This window comes from Plectropomus leopardus, chromosome 15, assembly GCF_008729295.1.
Source record: "Plectropomus leopardus isolate mb chromosome 15, YSFRI_Pleo_2.0, whole genome shotgun sequence".
NCBI lineage: Eukaryota > Metazoa > Chordata > Actinopteri > Perciformes > Serranidae > Plectropomus > Plectropomus leopardus.
Window position 1 is genome coordinate 19,477,694 of NC_056477.1, and position 13,485 is coordinate 19,491,178.

At 41.7% G+C, this 13,485-nt stretch overlaps 1 protein-coding gene across 2 annotated transcripts; it reads right to left on the reverse strand.

Moving 5' to 3' along the window:
- Positions 1-641: 641 nt before the first annotated feature.
- msh6 (mutS homolog 6 (E. coli)) lies at positions 642-10,349 on the reverse strand. Of its 2 annotated transcripts, none has more exons than XM_042501634.1 (10): positions 9,970-10,349; positions 8,509-8,711; positions 8,208-8,392; positions 5,442-8,016; positions 3,684-3,967; positions 2,797-2,914; positions 2,609-2,698; positions 2,332-2,486; positions 1,271-1,470; positions 642-1,150 (listed from the first exon to the last, which is right to left on the reverse strand). In XM_042501634.1, exons 1-10 carry the CDS (start codon positions 10,230-10,232, stop codon positions 1,069-1,071), a joined length of 4,155 nt encoding a protein of 1,384 aa, XP_042357568.1. In that variant the 5' UTR covers positions 10,233-10,349; the 3' UTR covers positions 642-1,068. The 2 variants fall into 2 exon arrangements, with proteins under 2 accessions (XP_042357568.1, XP_042357567.1); XM_042501633.1 differs by having other exon boundaries at positions 8,509-8,714.
- Between the last annotated feature and the right edge of the window lie 3,136 nt (positions 10,350-13,485).

Below are 13,485 nucleotides of genomic sequence, written 5' to 3' on the forward strand. Positions count from 1 at the left end.
TTTCTCCAGCAACGTTGACTCATTTACATTTTGCAATACCGAACAATAGATGCTGAAATGTGCTTTCACCAGACTTGTATAGTTTTATCTGTTGACAGTAGCTTCATAGTAAATGTTTGTCTTTGTAAGGGAGCTTAACTGTCCGTTTTACATAATCTATGCATATTTTGTGTTTATTTTTTATTTGTGTTGGCCTTTTGTGCAAGACCTGATTCACAGGAAAAAAGACATGGGGCAAAAATCTTTTTTTTTTTTCCTTTTTTACTCCAGGCCGCAGTTGTATAATAAGTTTGTTTATCTAGTTGAACCTGCAATATTGTAATTAAGATGAAACCTCTTCTATACTTGTCAACTGAAAAACACATTGCTGGTCAGGGCATTATTATGCATTTGTTAAAAAGTTATCCAAGTATGTTTGGATGGTTGTACCGTCAGTGATACATCAAGTGTCACTAATTTCAGTCAAGTAGATTATATAATCTATATCTTGCCCTGTGTTAGAATCAGTATTTGTCTCCAATGACAGGCACAAAGGCTGCTTCTTGGCCTGTTAAAATACGTTTTCTTTTTAGATAACAATAATTTTTTTTCACTTTGATTAGATCTAAGGAAAATAGACAAGTCTTGTGAAAGCACTGCTAATTTTGATGTGTTTTTCCCTTGTTTGCCAATGTTGCTGGAGAATTTAAAAGGCTTTTACTCTACTGAAGCTGAGACAAGTATCTATATACAGCACTATATGGTTTCCATTGCCCCTCCCCCTCCCTCTCCTCCCCATTCATGTGTACTGGTGATTGTGGGTTCTCATACAGACTGAAATGTATGCATGTATCATAACATCTAGACTTAATATATTGTGAAGTATTCAATAACCGTTATGTAGGCGCTAGCGTGAATTAAAGGGGTTTAATTTCCTAGATGAAACATTGTCATTTTTTAAAAATAAACTTTATTAGATCATTACAGTAGTGTTTTTTCAAGCGCTGACGAAAACAAATTCAGAACAAATCATGTTTTGAAAACAACTTCTGATACGAAAACAAAATTAGGACAAATCGTCTTTTGAAACTACAGGGTGTTAAGCATCTGAACGAGTGATGCAAAGTGTGTGTTGCCCAGTGAAGCATCCTCAGCATACTGGCAGAGCTTCCTGCAAGACAAGAAAAAGGGGAAAAAGTCACAACTAAGCTTTGACATTTGTTATTACCAAGTTCAAATTCTTGCTTTGGATATCGCTACATAATATTTTAACCCAAATACTCATACATACTTGAAGAGTCTGAGGCTGATGGTGCTCTTCTCAAACTCTCTGGCCTTCCTGTGTCCTGACTGGATGACCTCCTCTGGCAGGCTGGCGAGTCGAGCAGCGTTGAAGCCGTAACTCTTTGGACAGGCACCAGAGATGAATTTGTAGAGGAATGTAATGGTCTCCTGACTTGGATCCTCACATTCATTCTCCACCATGCACGCCTAAAAGGGACGAAACAGCAACATATTAGACTCAATACACAAGATGCAGAATCATTTTGATTGCTAGACAGAGTTTGGATTTTTCTGTTAGACATTGTGTGATAATTATGTAGTAATTTACCTAAAACCTAGGATCTGCATGAAACCAAGGAATATGACTTCAGAGGTGAATTCCCATCAGAAATTAGACTATAATATATACTGATAACAGAAAGGGAAGTCATGAGTAAGTCTGTTTACACAGAATTTTGACTCCAGTTCCTTAAAATATCAGGTAAAACAGACAGGATGCAATAATCAAATACAGTTTTGAACATATTTGCCCAGTAGGGATGCCATGCTGTGGTATTTTTCACACCGATTAATAAACAAGTGACATTTTGCAAGAAAAAAAAAACTAATCTCAATATCTGTAGAGCCCTGAATCAAGTTCCTGCTCATGTAATGTATTTCCTCCTGCTGCAGCTTCACATTTCAAGCATATATCTGGTACAAGTTGACTTTTATAATAAAGTAGTTCCAGGAAACACAGTGTTTTTGAGATTAGCAGTGCCACTGTCAATCACAAATGCTTCTACAGAAGAAAACAGAGGCCATTTTTGGCATTTATAGAAACCTGATCAATTTAAAATGTTGCAGGGAGCAATGGAAAAAGCAAAAGCCACAGCAAGTTGTTAGTTACATAATTGGTCTGTGCCCAAAACACAGTGTAAAACAGTTAAACACAGACTGCCGCGGCAAGCCGATTAACCAAATAATAGTTTTACAATGAAGCTGTTTACATTTTACCGTTCCCAAACTGTCTGCTCCCGTTCACCCTTGCAGTGCAGTATTTAGGGTGTTCAGCAAAGCTGTACTCACCATGTGGCCCAACCGCACAGCAGGGCAGTTGGCGTAGTCCTCCACCAGGGAGTGGTAATGTGTAGAGAAGAGGGTGCGACAGCAGATCTTCTCAGCAAGCTCCTTCACAACAGCACTGGCAATCGCTGTGCCGTCATATGTGGCTGTGCCCCTTCCTGCAAACAGTTCACGCCTGAATGACAACACTCCGAAAAACACGACAAGAACAAAACAGCGCTTTGGAGACCGCCTGTGATGTTCACTGTTGAATCAGCATTGGTAAGCATCGAAGACGTACCTAATTCATCAAGGAGCACGAGCGAGTGTGTAGTGGCGTGGTGCAGGATGCTGGCAGTCTCGCTGAGCTCCACAAAGAAGGTACTCTCTCCTAAAGAAGACATATTAGAAAGTACAAGCCGATGAGGTGAAAAGCTGATGACATTGTCCCCTATTTGTTACATTGCAGGAGTTCATCATGTTACCTACCGGCCATGATACGATCTGAGGCTCCCAGCCGAGTGAAGACTCTGTCAACTGGTGTGAAGCGCAGGCTCTCAGCAGGAACATAGCAACCCAGCTGAGCGAGGATGATCACAAGTCCGCACTGTAGAAAAGACCAGCACAGTATCAAAGTACAGGCCGACAGAGACTTCAAACAGACCCGCACATTGTCCACGTGAAATTCAGATTACCTCCAGTCCGTCACTGTTAAGGTTTTGTAGTTTTACACACTAAAATAATTGTTAGACCATTATATATCAATAAAGCTACATAAACACTGTGGAATGACAGTGTGAACAGCCCAAATCACATGGAATCTGACCTTTTCAAATCAGATTTGGGCCCCTTATATATGCAGTCATAAATCAGATACTGACACTGACTTTTTTAATGCAATCTCTGTCTGAACATCCATGCATCAGAATTCAGTGCAACTTCTGCATCACTCCAGATCAACATCCTTTTGTAAACTCCATCTGTCTGTCTGCATCCATTTTTCTCTTCAGTGTGTCGCCCAATCAATCTGAAACTGCGCATGGCCGTTGAGAATTGCCATAGGTGGAGACTGACAAGGCCCTTGTCTCATTCACCCACTGCCTGTGCCTGTTTTGTATAAAAATACTTCATAAACTTCTTCTTCTCTTCACTCTTCTCCTACTCATCATCTGGTTCCACATTTGTCACTGCACAATAATTTAAAAATTAAACCCTCAACAGTCACTTCAGGGCCTCCATGTTTATTATAGACTTCTTCTCCTTGTTCTTTTTCTTTGTACGCTATGACCAGCTCACATTGGAGTCTGTTATTGGCCGAATTTTTAACAAAAATGTAAACAGCTACATTAAGTGTAAGTATAGTGTAAGTTACCCACCTGTCTCATAAGAGTAGACTTTCCTCCCATGTTTGGCCCCGTGACGAGGACACAAGAGGCATGCTCTTTTTCCTCATCAGTGTCACTGCTGCCAGAGCAGCCAATGTAGATGTCATTAGGGATGAAGTCGTCGCCGAAAAAGGTCTTGGTGACACAGGGGTGGCGGGATCCAATGAGGTCAAGGAAGGGTGCTACCTGATCATCACTCTCAGGAAGCACCACCTGTGGCCTGGCCATCGGTCCATCTCCGCCCTGACTGTAGCGTGACAAGGCCAGCAGCACATCTGGCAAAAACCGACAGTTCATTAGTGATCAAACTTAGAGAAATAAAGCACCGAAACCAGTCATCCTTTAAAACTCCGAAGAGGATTATCTACCTGCTTTCTTAACATTTCATGGGGTGATTCTGCAGCTCAGCTCTTAACACTAAAACATATAAACAATATAAACCTGTTGCTGAGCGATGACTTGGTGGTAGGAAAACACATTATAAGCACATTATTTTACTGCACCAGAGATCCGTATTAAACTACGCAATTATCTCTCCCTCAGTCAGGAGCAAACTCCAGTGCACGATTTCCATAACAGTGATAAACAAACTAATTAGTGTCAACTCAGCCAAGTGGAATAACTGAATAATTACTCAGTGACATAAAGATCTTAAACCACCATCTTAAACACACATTATGGAAGCATATCTGTAACATCTGCAGGAAATGTATTTAGAGCATACACCTGCAATGCAAACTAACAAGCACAAGACAGCAGCAAGTTTTTATTCCACAGAATCAAAGGAAATTGCACTATAGGGATGAGATGAGAACGCTCGCCGTTTTGTTCTGCAGTAATTGAAATGCATCACAATTTCTGAATCAGAATCATGTACATGATACTTTTGTCGTCTTTCTCTTCAGCTTTGTTATCCTTGTCCCTAGCTGTTATGTCTATTTGTCAGTCCCCTCTGGGGTGTGTGAACTCTGCATGACCTTGCAATTTATCCAATCATCGCAATTTAACAACAAAAGCATTGCAACTATTTTTAGTGATTTTCATTTGCCCCCACAATTTCGTTGCATAAAATATCACAACATGCAATGGAATTTTAAAAAGGGTGCTTGTAGGATTACAAACAGCAACTCAACATGAATGTGGGATTTTTGTGTGGCTGGCTGGCGCTGGAGTTTGGTGAACAACATGATGTGTTAAAGAAGCTCAGATACAGAAGTCTGCAGAAAAAAAGTCACATTGACCCCCCCCCCCCCAGCCAAGGCTGCCAGCAACCACAAATATATCACTATCATCAATAAACTGGGTTGAAACAAAAGTAAAAACAAAATAGATTAGACACCTAACTGAGAGCTTCACTCTGACTAACAAGGCACAGGTGGCCTAATCAAGCCTGCTGACAGTGACTGCTGTTGAGGATCTGTGCATGTGAAAGGGTATCACAGTGCTGTTAAATCAGACAGCTCAGGCCACAACCATCCCCAAAACAGCCGGTAAAATCCTGGAGGAACCGATTTCTTTTCAAGCACAATGAAAGCATTATTTTTTTTTAATTTTATTTTAAAAAAAAAAAAAAAAAATCTTGTATGTGTTCACATACTTGGCCTAGAAAGACAATTCAAAAATGTGTCATGGGATATATTTAAATTGAAAAAGCAGTACAGAACACAAAGTGTTGCTCTTAGAAAAAATGGATTGGTGCATGCAATCAAAAATAATGCTGATTAACGAGAGAAAAAAGAATGTAATTACCAATCACTGCCATGCACTCCACACCAGTCTTCCAGTCTCTGTAGTTCTTGTCAAAGTTGTAGAAGAGCCTCCTCATGCAGTCTTTCAGGGCCGCGTCTCTCTTTTCCTCGAATCCCTGCAGCTCTGAGAACAGCCGCTCAGTCTCTTTGGTCACATAACGCTTCCAGCCTTTCTTTGTAGACTTCACCTCGTACTCCTCAGGAATGTTCCTCTCTGAGACGCTGTCGGGCACCTCCATCTGGTAGCGGTTTCGCCCAGTTCCCCAATAGGACATGTTTTTACAGCCAAGTCTCTTCTTCTGTCTGTCCAGGTAGTCCTGCAGCTCTCGCTCACAGCTCTTGATCGCAGTCAGAGCCTGGTCATACTCTGGGTCAAAGCCAGCTTTAGGGGTTATGACACCGGTAGTGCGAGCTTTCTGGTGGTCGAAGGCCGTCTCCCAGCGTCTCAGTTCAGCAGAGAGGTCGGGAAACAGGCCACCCTTTTCGCCTTTCAGACTGGCAACTTGACGCAGCAATGTGGATTGAGATTCACCTGAAACTGGCGCGAGGACAGTGATGATCTCCTGCATGGTTTTGAAACCTTCCAGTGCTGAGAGGAAGTCTGCTATCTTGCGCTTGCTGTAGGTGACCTCCTCGTAGAGTACTGCCCTGCTGTCTGGGTGATCCTGGCTCTTCAGGGGAGTGCCAATGCTGTGGATTTTACTCAGGAGACGCTCCAAATCTGGAAGCTTCTTCAGCAGGTCTGAAACCTCAGTCGCCTGGGCCTGAGCTCCCATCAGTTCATCCACTGCGTCCAGTCTGTCCTTGATGGATGTAGGGTTACACAGAGGAGCACACAGCCACTGCTTCAACAGCCTCTTTCCAAACGGGGTACAGCAGGTGTCCAAGCGCTCCAGCAGCGTCCCTTCTGTTCCTCCTGACCCATTCAGAAAGATTTCCAAGTTTGCCAGAGTCACTCCATCAAGGACCATCCGCTGACGAGTCTTGGCAAAGAAACTGGCAGGTCCAGCAGCTTTCTCCAGCTCAACATCAACAGGAACATATTCCTCAAAATTGGCCAAAGAGAGCAGCTCTTGGTCCACCAGACATTTCTTCAGGTAGAAAATGCATCCACCCAGAGCTGACAGAGCCAGCTCATAGCCCTCTTTAGGGGTAAGGCACAGCGAATCACTCTCAGAGGTCATCTTTTTTAAAAGAGCAGGAAGGACGTTGTTCCCTGTCCCCTGATCCTTGTCAGCAGTCTCTCTGAAGTAATCTTCTTCTGAAAGGGTTTTCAGAGTCTTCTGAGCATCCCAGAACTGAGTGCCTGCATTAAGTCCTTCCTGCAGAGCAGAGGACAGAGAGGCCTTGAGGATTTTGCGTGTTTCAATGGATGGGTTACTCTTTTCAAAGAGCACTTCAGCAGGGGCGAAGTGCGCTATGAGCGTGCGCAGACGTGAGCAGTGACGATCGTCTGGGAACTGACCAACGTGAAAATAACCGACAGATGTGTCTACAAAGCAGACTCCGTACGTACGGCAACGACCGGAGCTTTCCTCTTCAGCCTTTTCCTTTAAGCTCAGCAGGAACTTGCTCTGACTCTCAGACGGAGCACCATCCAACACGCTGTAGGTTTGGGTGCCGCGTGTGATAATCCGGCACACCTCTCTTCTCACCACACGGTCAAATTTTGTGGGCTTAGCCATGGTCTTACAGCGTGCTTCCATCATTTCTGGGGTCTCCGTCTGCTCCACACGAGCCACCTTGTAGCCTTTCTGGACCAATACATCTGAGAAACGCCCAAAGCCGATCTCTGGGAAGCCGGAGTGTGCCCAGGTTCCTTTCATGAACGTTAGACCCAGCTCGTTGACTCCGATCACAGCATCCATGTGGTACAGCTCATAAAACTTCCCCACCTTGTAGAAAATGACTGTGTCAAACATCTGGGATTTGAGTTGCCACCACCGACGCATACCAGGAGTGTTTCTGTTTGAAAAGTCTTCTGGCAGATAGAGTGTGGTGGGATCGTAGTCATCCTCTGACTGTCGCCGCCTTTTGCCATCTTTCCTTTTGCCGTCTTGCAACCACTCCAGCTTCTCATGGTCCCAAATTGTGGCGCTTCCACTGGTGCCTGATCCATTTGTCTGGCTCTCAAAGTTCTCCGGGGCAGAGAACGCCGATAAACGAGACTTTGTGTCGAGCGCAATATTTGCTGGAGCTCGTTTTGGGGTGTTAGACTGCATAATAGGCATCTTTGCTTTTGTAGAAGCAGTCTTTTCTGCAGGACGTTTGCGTTTTACAAGCTTGATGGGGCTTTCCACTTCTGACTCTTGGGAGCTTTCCTTTTCCTCCTCTTCACTGGTTACAGTTGCTGCTTCCTCCTCATCCTCACTGCTGGAAGCAGCTTGTTCAGGTTTGAATTCCTCATCTGATCCATCACTGTCAGATGCAACGATTATGCGGCGGCGCTTGGCCTTATTTCCCTTTTCTGTTGAAGCGCGGGATGAACGTCGACCGACCTTGGGCGGCTTCACTTTCTCATTTTTCTGTTCTTCCTCATCACTGACCTCTTCATCAGTCACTGTTGACTTGTCAAGCTAAAAAAAGCACAAAGGGGGACATTTAAAAATAAAAATATGCAACCTGTATTACTGACCTGATTTGATATAACAACCATTCTGTATCATGATGAGATTAGAAAGAGGCATCAGAATGACATGGTTATTATTAATAGTGACTTTAATGTCAATATTATCAACATAGCAATAAATAATAATGAATATATCACCTCCATTTCTTCTTCTTCATCATCATCATCCTCTTCCTCATCAGACGGATCCATACAGACAGGCATCTTTAATCTTTTTTCAGGGCTGTCAAACATAACTTCATCAGCGAGCGCCATTGCACGACGGATTACAGGTTTGCCGCTGAAGAACACGCCTCCTGTTTTAGCATCGCTGCTGTCAGAGCCTACAAAACAGCACAAATAAGATAACCCCTCCAACTATAGCTTATTGCACATTAAAGACAGATTTAACATCATTATTATTATTAATTAATTAATTAATGGACTAACTATTTCTAACCTTGGTACTCTCTTATATATTTGGTGCTGACCCATCCTCTGGTAGCAGGTTCATCGAAGAAATGGACATGTATGCGTTGTTCCCGACCACGACCCCTCATCTGCTGTCCAGTCAGAGGTTGGGGCACCACCATGCATGGCCACCAGGGGTGTCCCTCGAGTTTTGCCCACACAAGGGCACCAGCACTGAATGAGCATGTGTTACTGCTGCAGGAAAGAAAAAACAAAGTCTCATATTCACCCCACTAAGAGTGTTATCCCACCTGTTGAAACTTTGAAAGGTTGCATTACTGATATTCCTAAATAATCCTCAACCTACAGCTGCTAGCCATTGTGTGTAATATGTCATATGTTAGGTCAAACTGTGGCAAACTCCTCCTTAACTGGCTGTCAGACATTTTAGACATAATTCCAATAAAAAAAAAGTTTCAGATTTAAATTGTAATAAAACCTGTCTGTTTTCATTGCTTTAATGGCCATTGGAAATGATAATAATAATGATGATGATAGTGTGATAATGTATGCCATTAGATTTTCTTTGATGGTAATAGTACTGTTCAGATCTTATACCGCTGCAACCTCATGGACAAACTAAAGCACATCTTCAAATCTACATGCAACAAACTACTGTCCATTAAGCTTTTTACATTTTGACTAAACGGACTTACAACTTAAGAAATTCTGTCACAGGAAATTTATACAGGAAGAAGTCAAATTTCTTTTGCAAGGAGTTGCATATTTTAGATTAAACATTTTCTGAAATGTTGCACAACACTCATTTCAAGCTGTCAATTAAAGCTCTGCAATTTAACTTAAAAAGTCTACAGACTACAGAAAGACTACAAAAACGAACACAAAAAAAGGTTCTTCTGGTAATAATGTATGTTATTTTTGCGGGTTGTTTGACTGTAAGTTTTTTTATGAACACTACTACATTTAGTTTGATGTTAAAAGAACGATTTTGCCACTTGGACTCCTGCAGCATTGTTATGTTTGCAATACAATGATGAGCAGAGGAGGAGGGGCCGCCATGCAAAGAGTTCATTAAGCCAGTAAACAGCTCAGCATTAGCCCACGTGGCTCTAACTTCAGTCCACATTGTGTAAAAACGCTAAGTAACAGTCATGGGTACTGTATCCTGTATGGTTGTTAATATAAAGGCACTAGTGCTGATTTGACCATGATAAAACCTCGTGCAAGCATAATCTGCAGGACTTATCAACTCATTTGTGATTTGAAGCAAAGTTTCAATCATAAACACGAGCAATTCAACTGTTAAATGAAAAAAAAAGATAATGTTGCAAAGTAATATGCGGGTTTGAATGAGTCGATGAACTAAAAGAGCTGCGTCTTTCGATCAGCTTTTCGGGGCCTTGCAGACAATCTTAGCAGAGAGGAAAAAGTAGTGCAAAACGTGTCTCCAGCAATTACACTGCTCCCAACATTATCATTGCTAACTCACCTTTGTTTGGTTGCAGAGGCCTTGTCGCCAAATAGTTTACTGAACCCCCCTTTTGCAGACTTGTCGTTACTTTTCGGTTTAACTTTGCTGCTCTTGGCTGGTTGCTGTTGCGCTGTCTGTTTAGCTTGCTCTTTGGGAGAGGAGCTGGACTTCTCCACGGAGGACGGCAGGTCTGCCTCGGTCGGAGAGGGACTCGGCTTCGGCTTGGAGACCGCCGTCGGAGACTTGGTGAAGAAATTGAAAAGTGAGCTTTGCTTCGCCATATGTGCGAGTTTAAAGGCAGTTTTCACTGTTTTGTTGGGATGAGCCTAGGGTATCCTGAACCTCCATGCATCACCTAGCACCAAGCTAGACTATAGCATCCCGTTCGCGGGAAAGGCACACGCGGATGTTGTGGGAGTAGAGACGAGTCTCCACCAATGACAAGCGAGTATGCTGTGACGTAATAATCACATGCTGCCAACACAACTTCCTTTGGCGCGCAGGGAACTAATTTTTTTTTCCCTTCAACCCTTTCACTCTAAGCTTTTTCTCCAATACAGAGTATACATACATATAACGTGCAGTTTTTGCCTTGAACATTTTTGCATGATGCTCATATTGTCACTCACCATGACTGTCTCTATTTTCTTAGAAATAAAAGAGCAATACACTGTGCATCTTATATAGAGTAGCTTATAGTTGAATAAATAAATGCTAAAATGTATTTCTCTGGATATTCTTTTTATCTGGCAATGTTTCTCAACCTATTCTTTTTTTAAGGTCATTTTAGGGCTTATATTGTCTTTATTACAGAGTGGCTAGAGAGTGACAGGAAAGGCGGAAGAAGGAGGGAATGACATGCAGCTCAGGGCCACAGGTTGGAATCAAATCTATGCCACTGCCAAGGACTTAGCCTACGTGTGCTGCATGCTCTACTTGGTGAGGCAGAGGTCGCCCTGTCAACCTTTTGTGACAGACGGCCATGTTTTTCAGTTACATGTAAGAAACCACTTTTGAAACCAAGTTTTGCATGAAGACTCAAACAAGTAGAGGAAAGGCTGCTATCTTGAAATGGAAAGAGAAAACCCATCCCTTGCCACCAACGTCATGTGTGTTTCATTTCGCTACCAGAACCATGTATATGTGCAAAAATTCAGCGCACAGAGAATGATTCAAAGAAAGCTAAAACAGGATCCAACACTAACATAACATCATGGTGAATATTAATATAAGGAGTGGGAAAAATTGATTAGCTGACAAATTGTGCCCTCTCTGTGTCTGAGGATTAAATTCTGATTGTGTACAGAGCATCTGACATTGGCTCTATAATCTGTATTAGTCATTTACCACCAGCAGAGTGCAGCAGAATACTGGAAACTTTATGAGCAATGGCTTCTCTCTATTAATATACATTTCTTGCAATTCAAAGATGAGATGGTGGTAGCCTACAAATATTCCAGTTTCTTTGCAACACTGATCAGTCAAACAACATCTGAGCCATATGCATGCTTTGTTTATGATTATCTTAGCGTTACAAATTCACAACACTAATAGCGAACAAATGTTGATTTTGACATTTTAAGTAACTTGTTCTGCTATTACATAATTTTATCAATAGGTGCCAAAGGTGCAGTATGCAATGAGTCAGCACTGCATACAGTTCAGTGGCCTTGCCTCAACGCAAGTCTTATGCTGAAATCTTGTTTTATTCACTCCATGGCTGAAACATTGCAGTGTAACCTACCAAGTAATTTTATCGCCAGATGTGATGCACACAGACTTAAAAAGTCGAACTGCATACATTTGTTTTATTTTCAAAGTATAGAGTAGATAAATACTGAAATAAACACCGGAAAAGGATAGCCTTACATATTCAAAACAACCAAACATCCACCCACATATGACTTTTTGGCATATGGTGTGTGGGTGATAGAAAACATCTAATTAAGACAGCATTGTGAAACCTTACACAGCAGTTGTTATGAGGACTGTTTTAATTCTGTGAAATCTGCAATTGCTAATCAGTGAGTAAACATGAACTAAGTTACCATACCATAAAGCTGATTGGTGTCAAGTACTGTGTAACATAAACATAAATGCATGTACATATTTTTATCTAACAGAATATCATTTTGCAGAATTAGGTATGTTTGATGTCTAGAGAAATAAATAATGTTTACCCTGGAGAAAATGTGGAAACTCAACGTCTTTTTCCCTATTAATTTTCATCAGCTCTGAAGTCTGCTAAAGAGCAGCAAAGTGAGACACCAAATCCTGTACTAACAATTTAGGAAAAATCCCTCAAAACCACCACAAACACCTTAGTAACCCATTTGCAACGACCTAGCACCGCCCTTGTAACAATTTAGCAACCACCTACGGTAGCAATGTATCAGTGACCATTTAGCAACACCTTTGCTATAATTCTGAAAATGCACAACCACCTTCCAATTAAGCATAATTAGCAATAAGGTGATAAAGTTAGAGCAAGCATAAAACACACAGTACAATGAGCGTTTTTTCACTGCAGACAGTTTGAGGTGTCATAGTGGGAAAAGCATTGATAACATTAATGACTATGTTCTTATCTAGTGTCTCATTAAGCCAGCACAAATCACCATTCAGTCATCATTAATTTTATTATTTACACCTCTCTTTGATATTATCACTGCATGAATGCACCGACAAATGCTTAAAAAATGAAAGAAAGCCAAGCCAAAGACAATTTTTCTGACTAATTAAATCCTTTCTTCAAGCTATCATCTTCATCCTTGCCTTCTTGTATATGCATAATGCATTTTGCTGGGTTTTTTTGGGTTTTTTTTTTACTTTGCATGTGAATTTCTTTCCTGTAGCACATGCAGTCTCCACAGTTTACAGTTGTGGTTAACCCAGCAGGCACACCAGTTAGGCTGATACAAAAGTAGGCAGAGACTGACATGGGGAGTTTTGTCAGTGTTTAACTGTGTTTAATAATCTCAAGTCAGAGAACAATACAAAGGATTATAAAACCCAATTAAGCATTAATATTCTAAGCACAGAATAACAGACATTGTCATATGTTTGAGCCGTGAAATGTTTCATGAGGTGGGCAAGAAGTCCACAGTGTAGCCTTGGGTGACAACATAAAATGTTACATCTTGTTCTGTCCACTGACAAAATCATCACCTGGCCTAAAGACATTTTTCACCCACACAACGACCATTTGTGTAACAGTTAGTCATGCCGTTCTACCTTGAATTAGATAAAATGTTTTTCTTGCATGCCTCCACAGAAAACGACAAACATATAGATTTACTGACTGATTGGGGTCCACTTAAATAACAGCAAAACTATAACAAAACATCACATTTTTTCATAGTTTATCTGTTGTTAAATGTATTAGGATCTGCGACACTTTGTCTTTCTCCTCTTGTCTCTCCAGTGCTTTTCCCTCCCTTCTTGTTGAATGTTTGTCCCCAGTTAGTTTCCCTTGTCTGTGTGTGTCTCAGGCTGGGCGTGGCTGACCTACATTCTGCTCTCCAGCTGCACTCC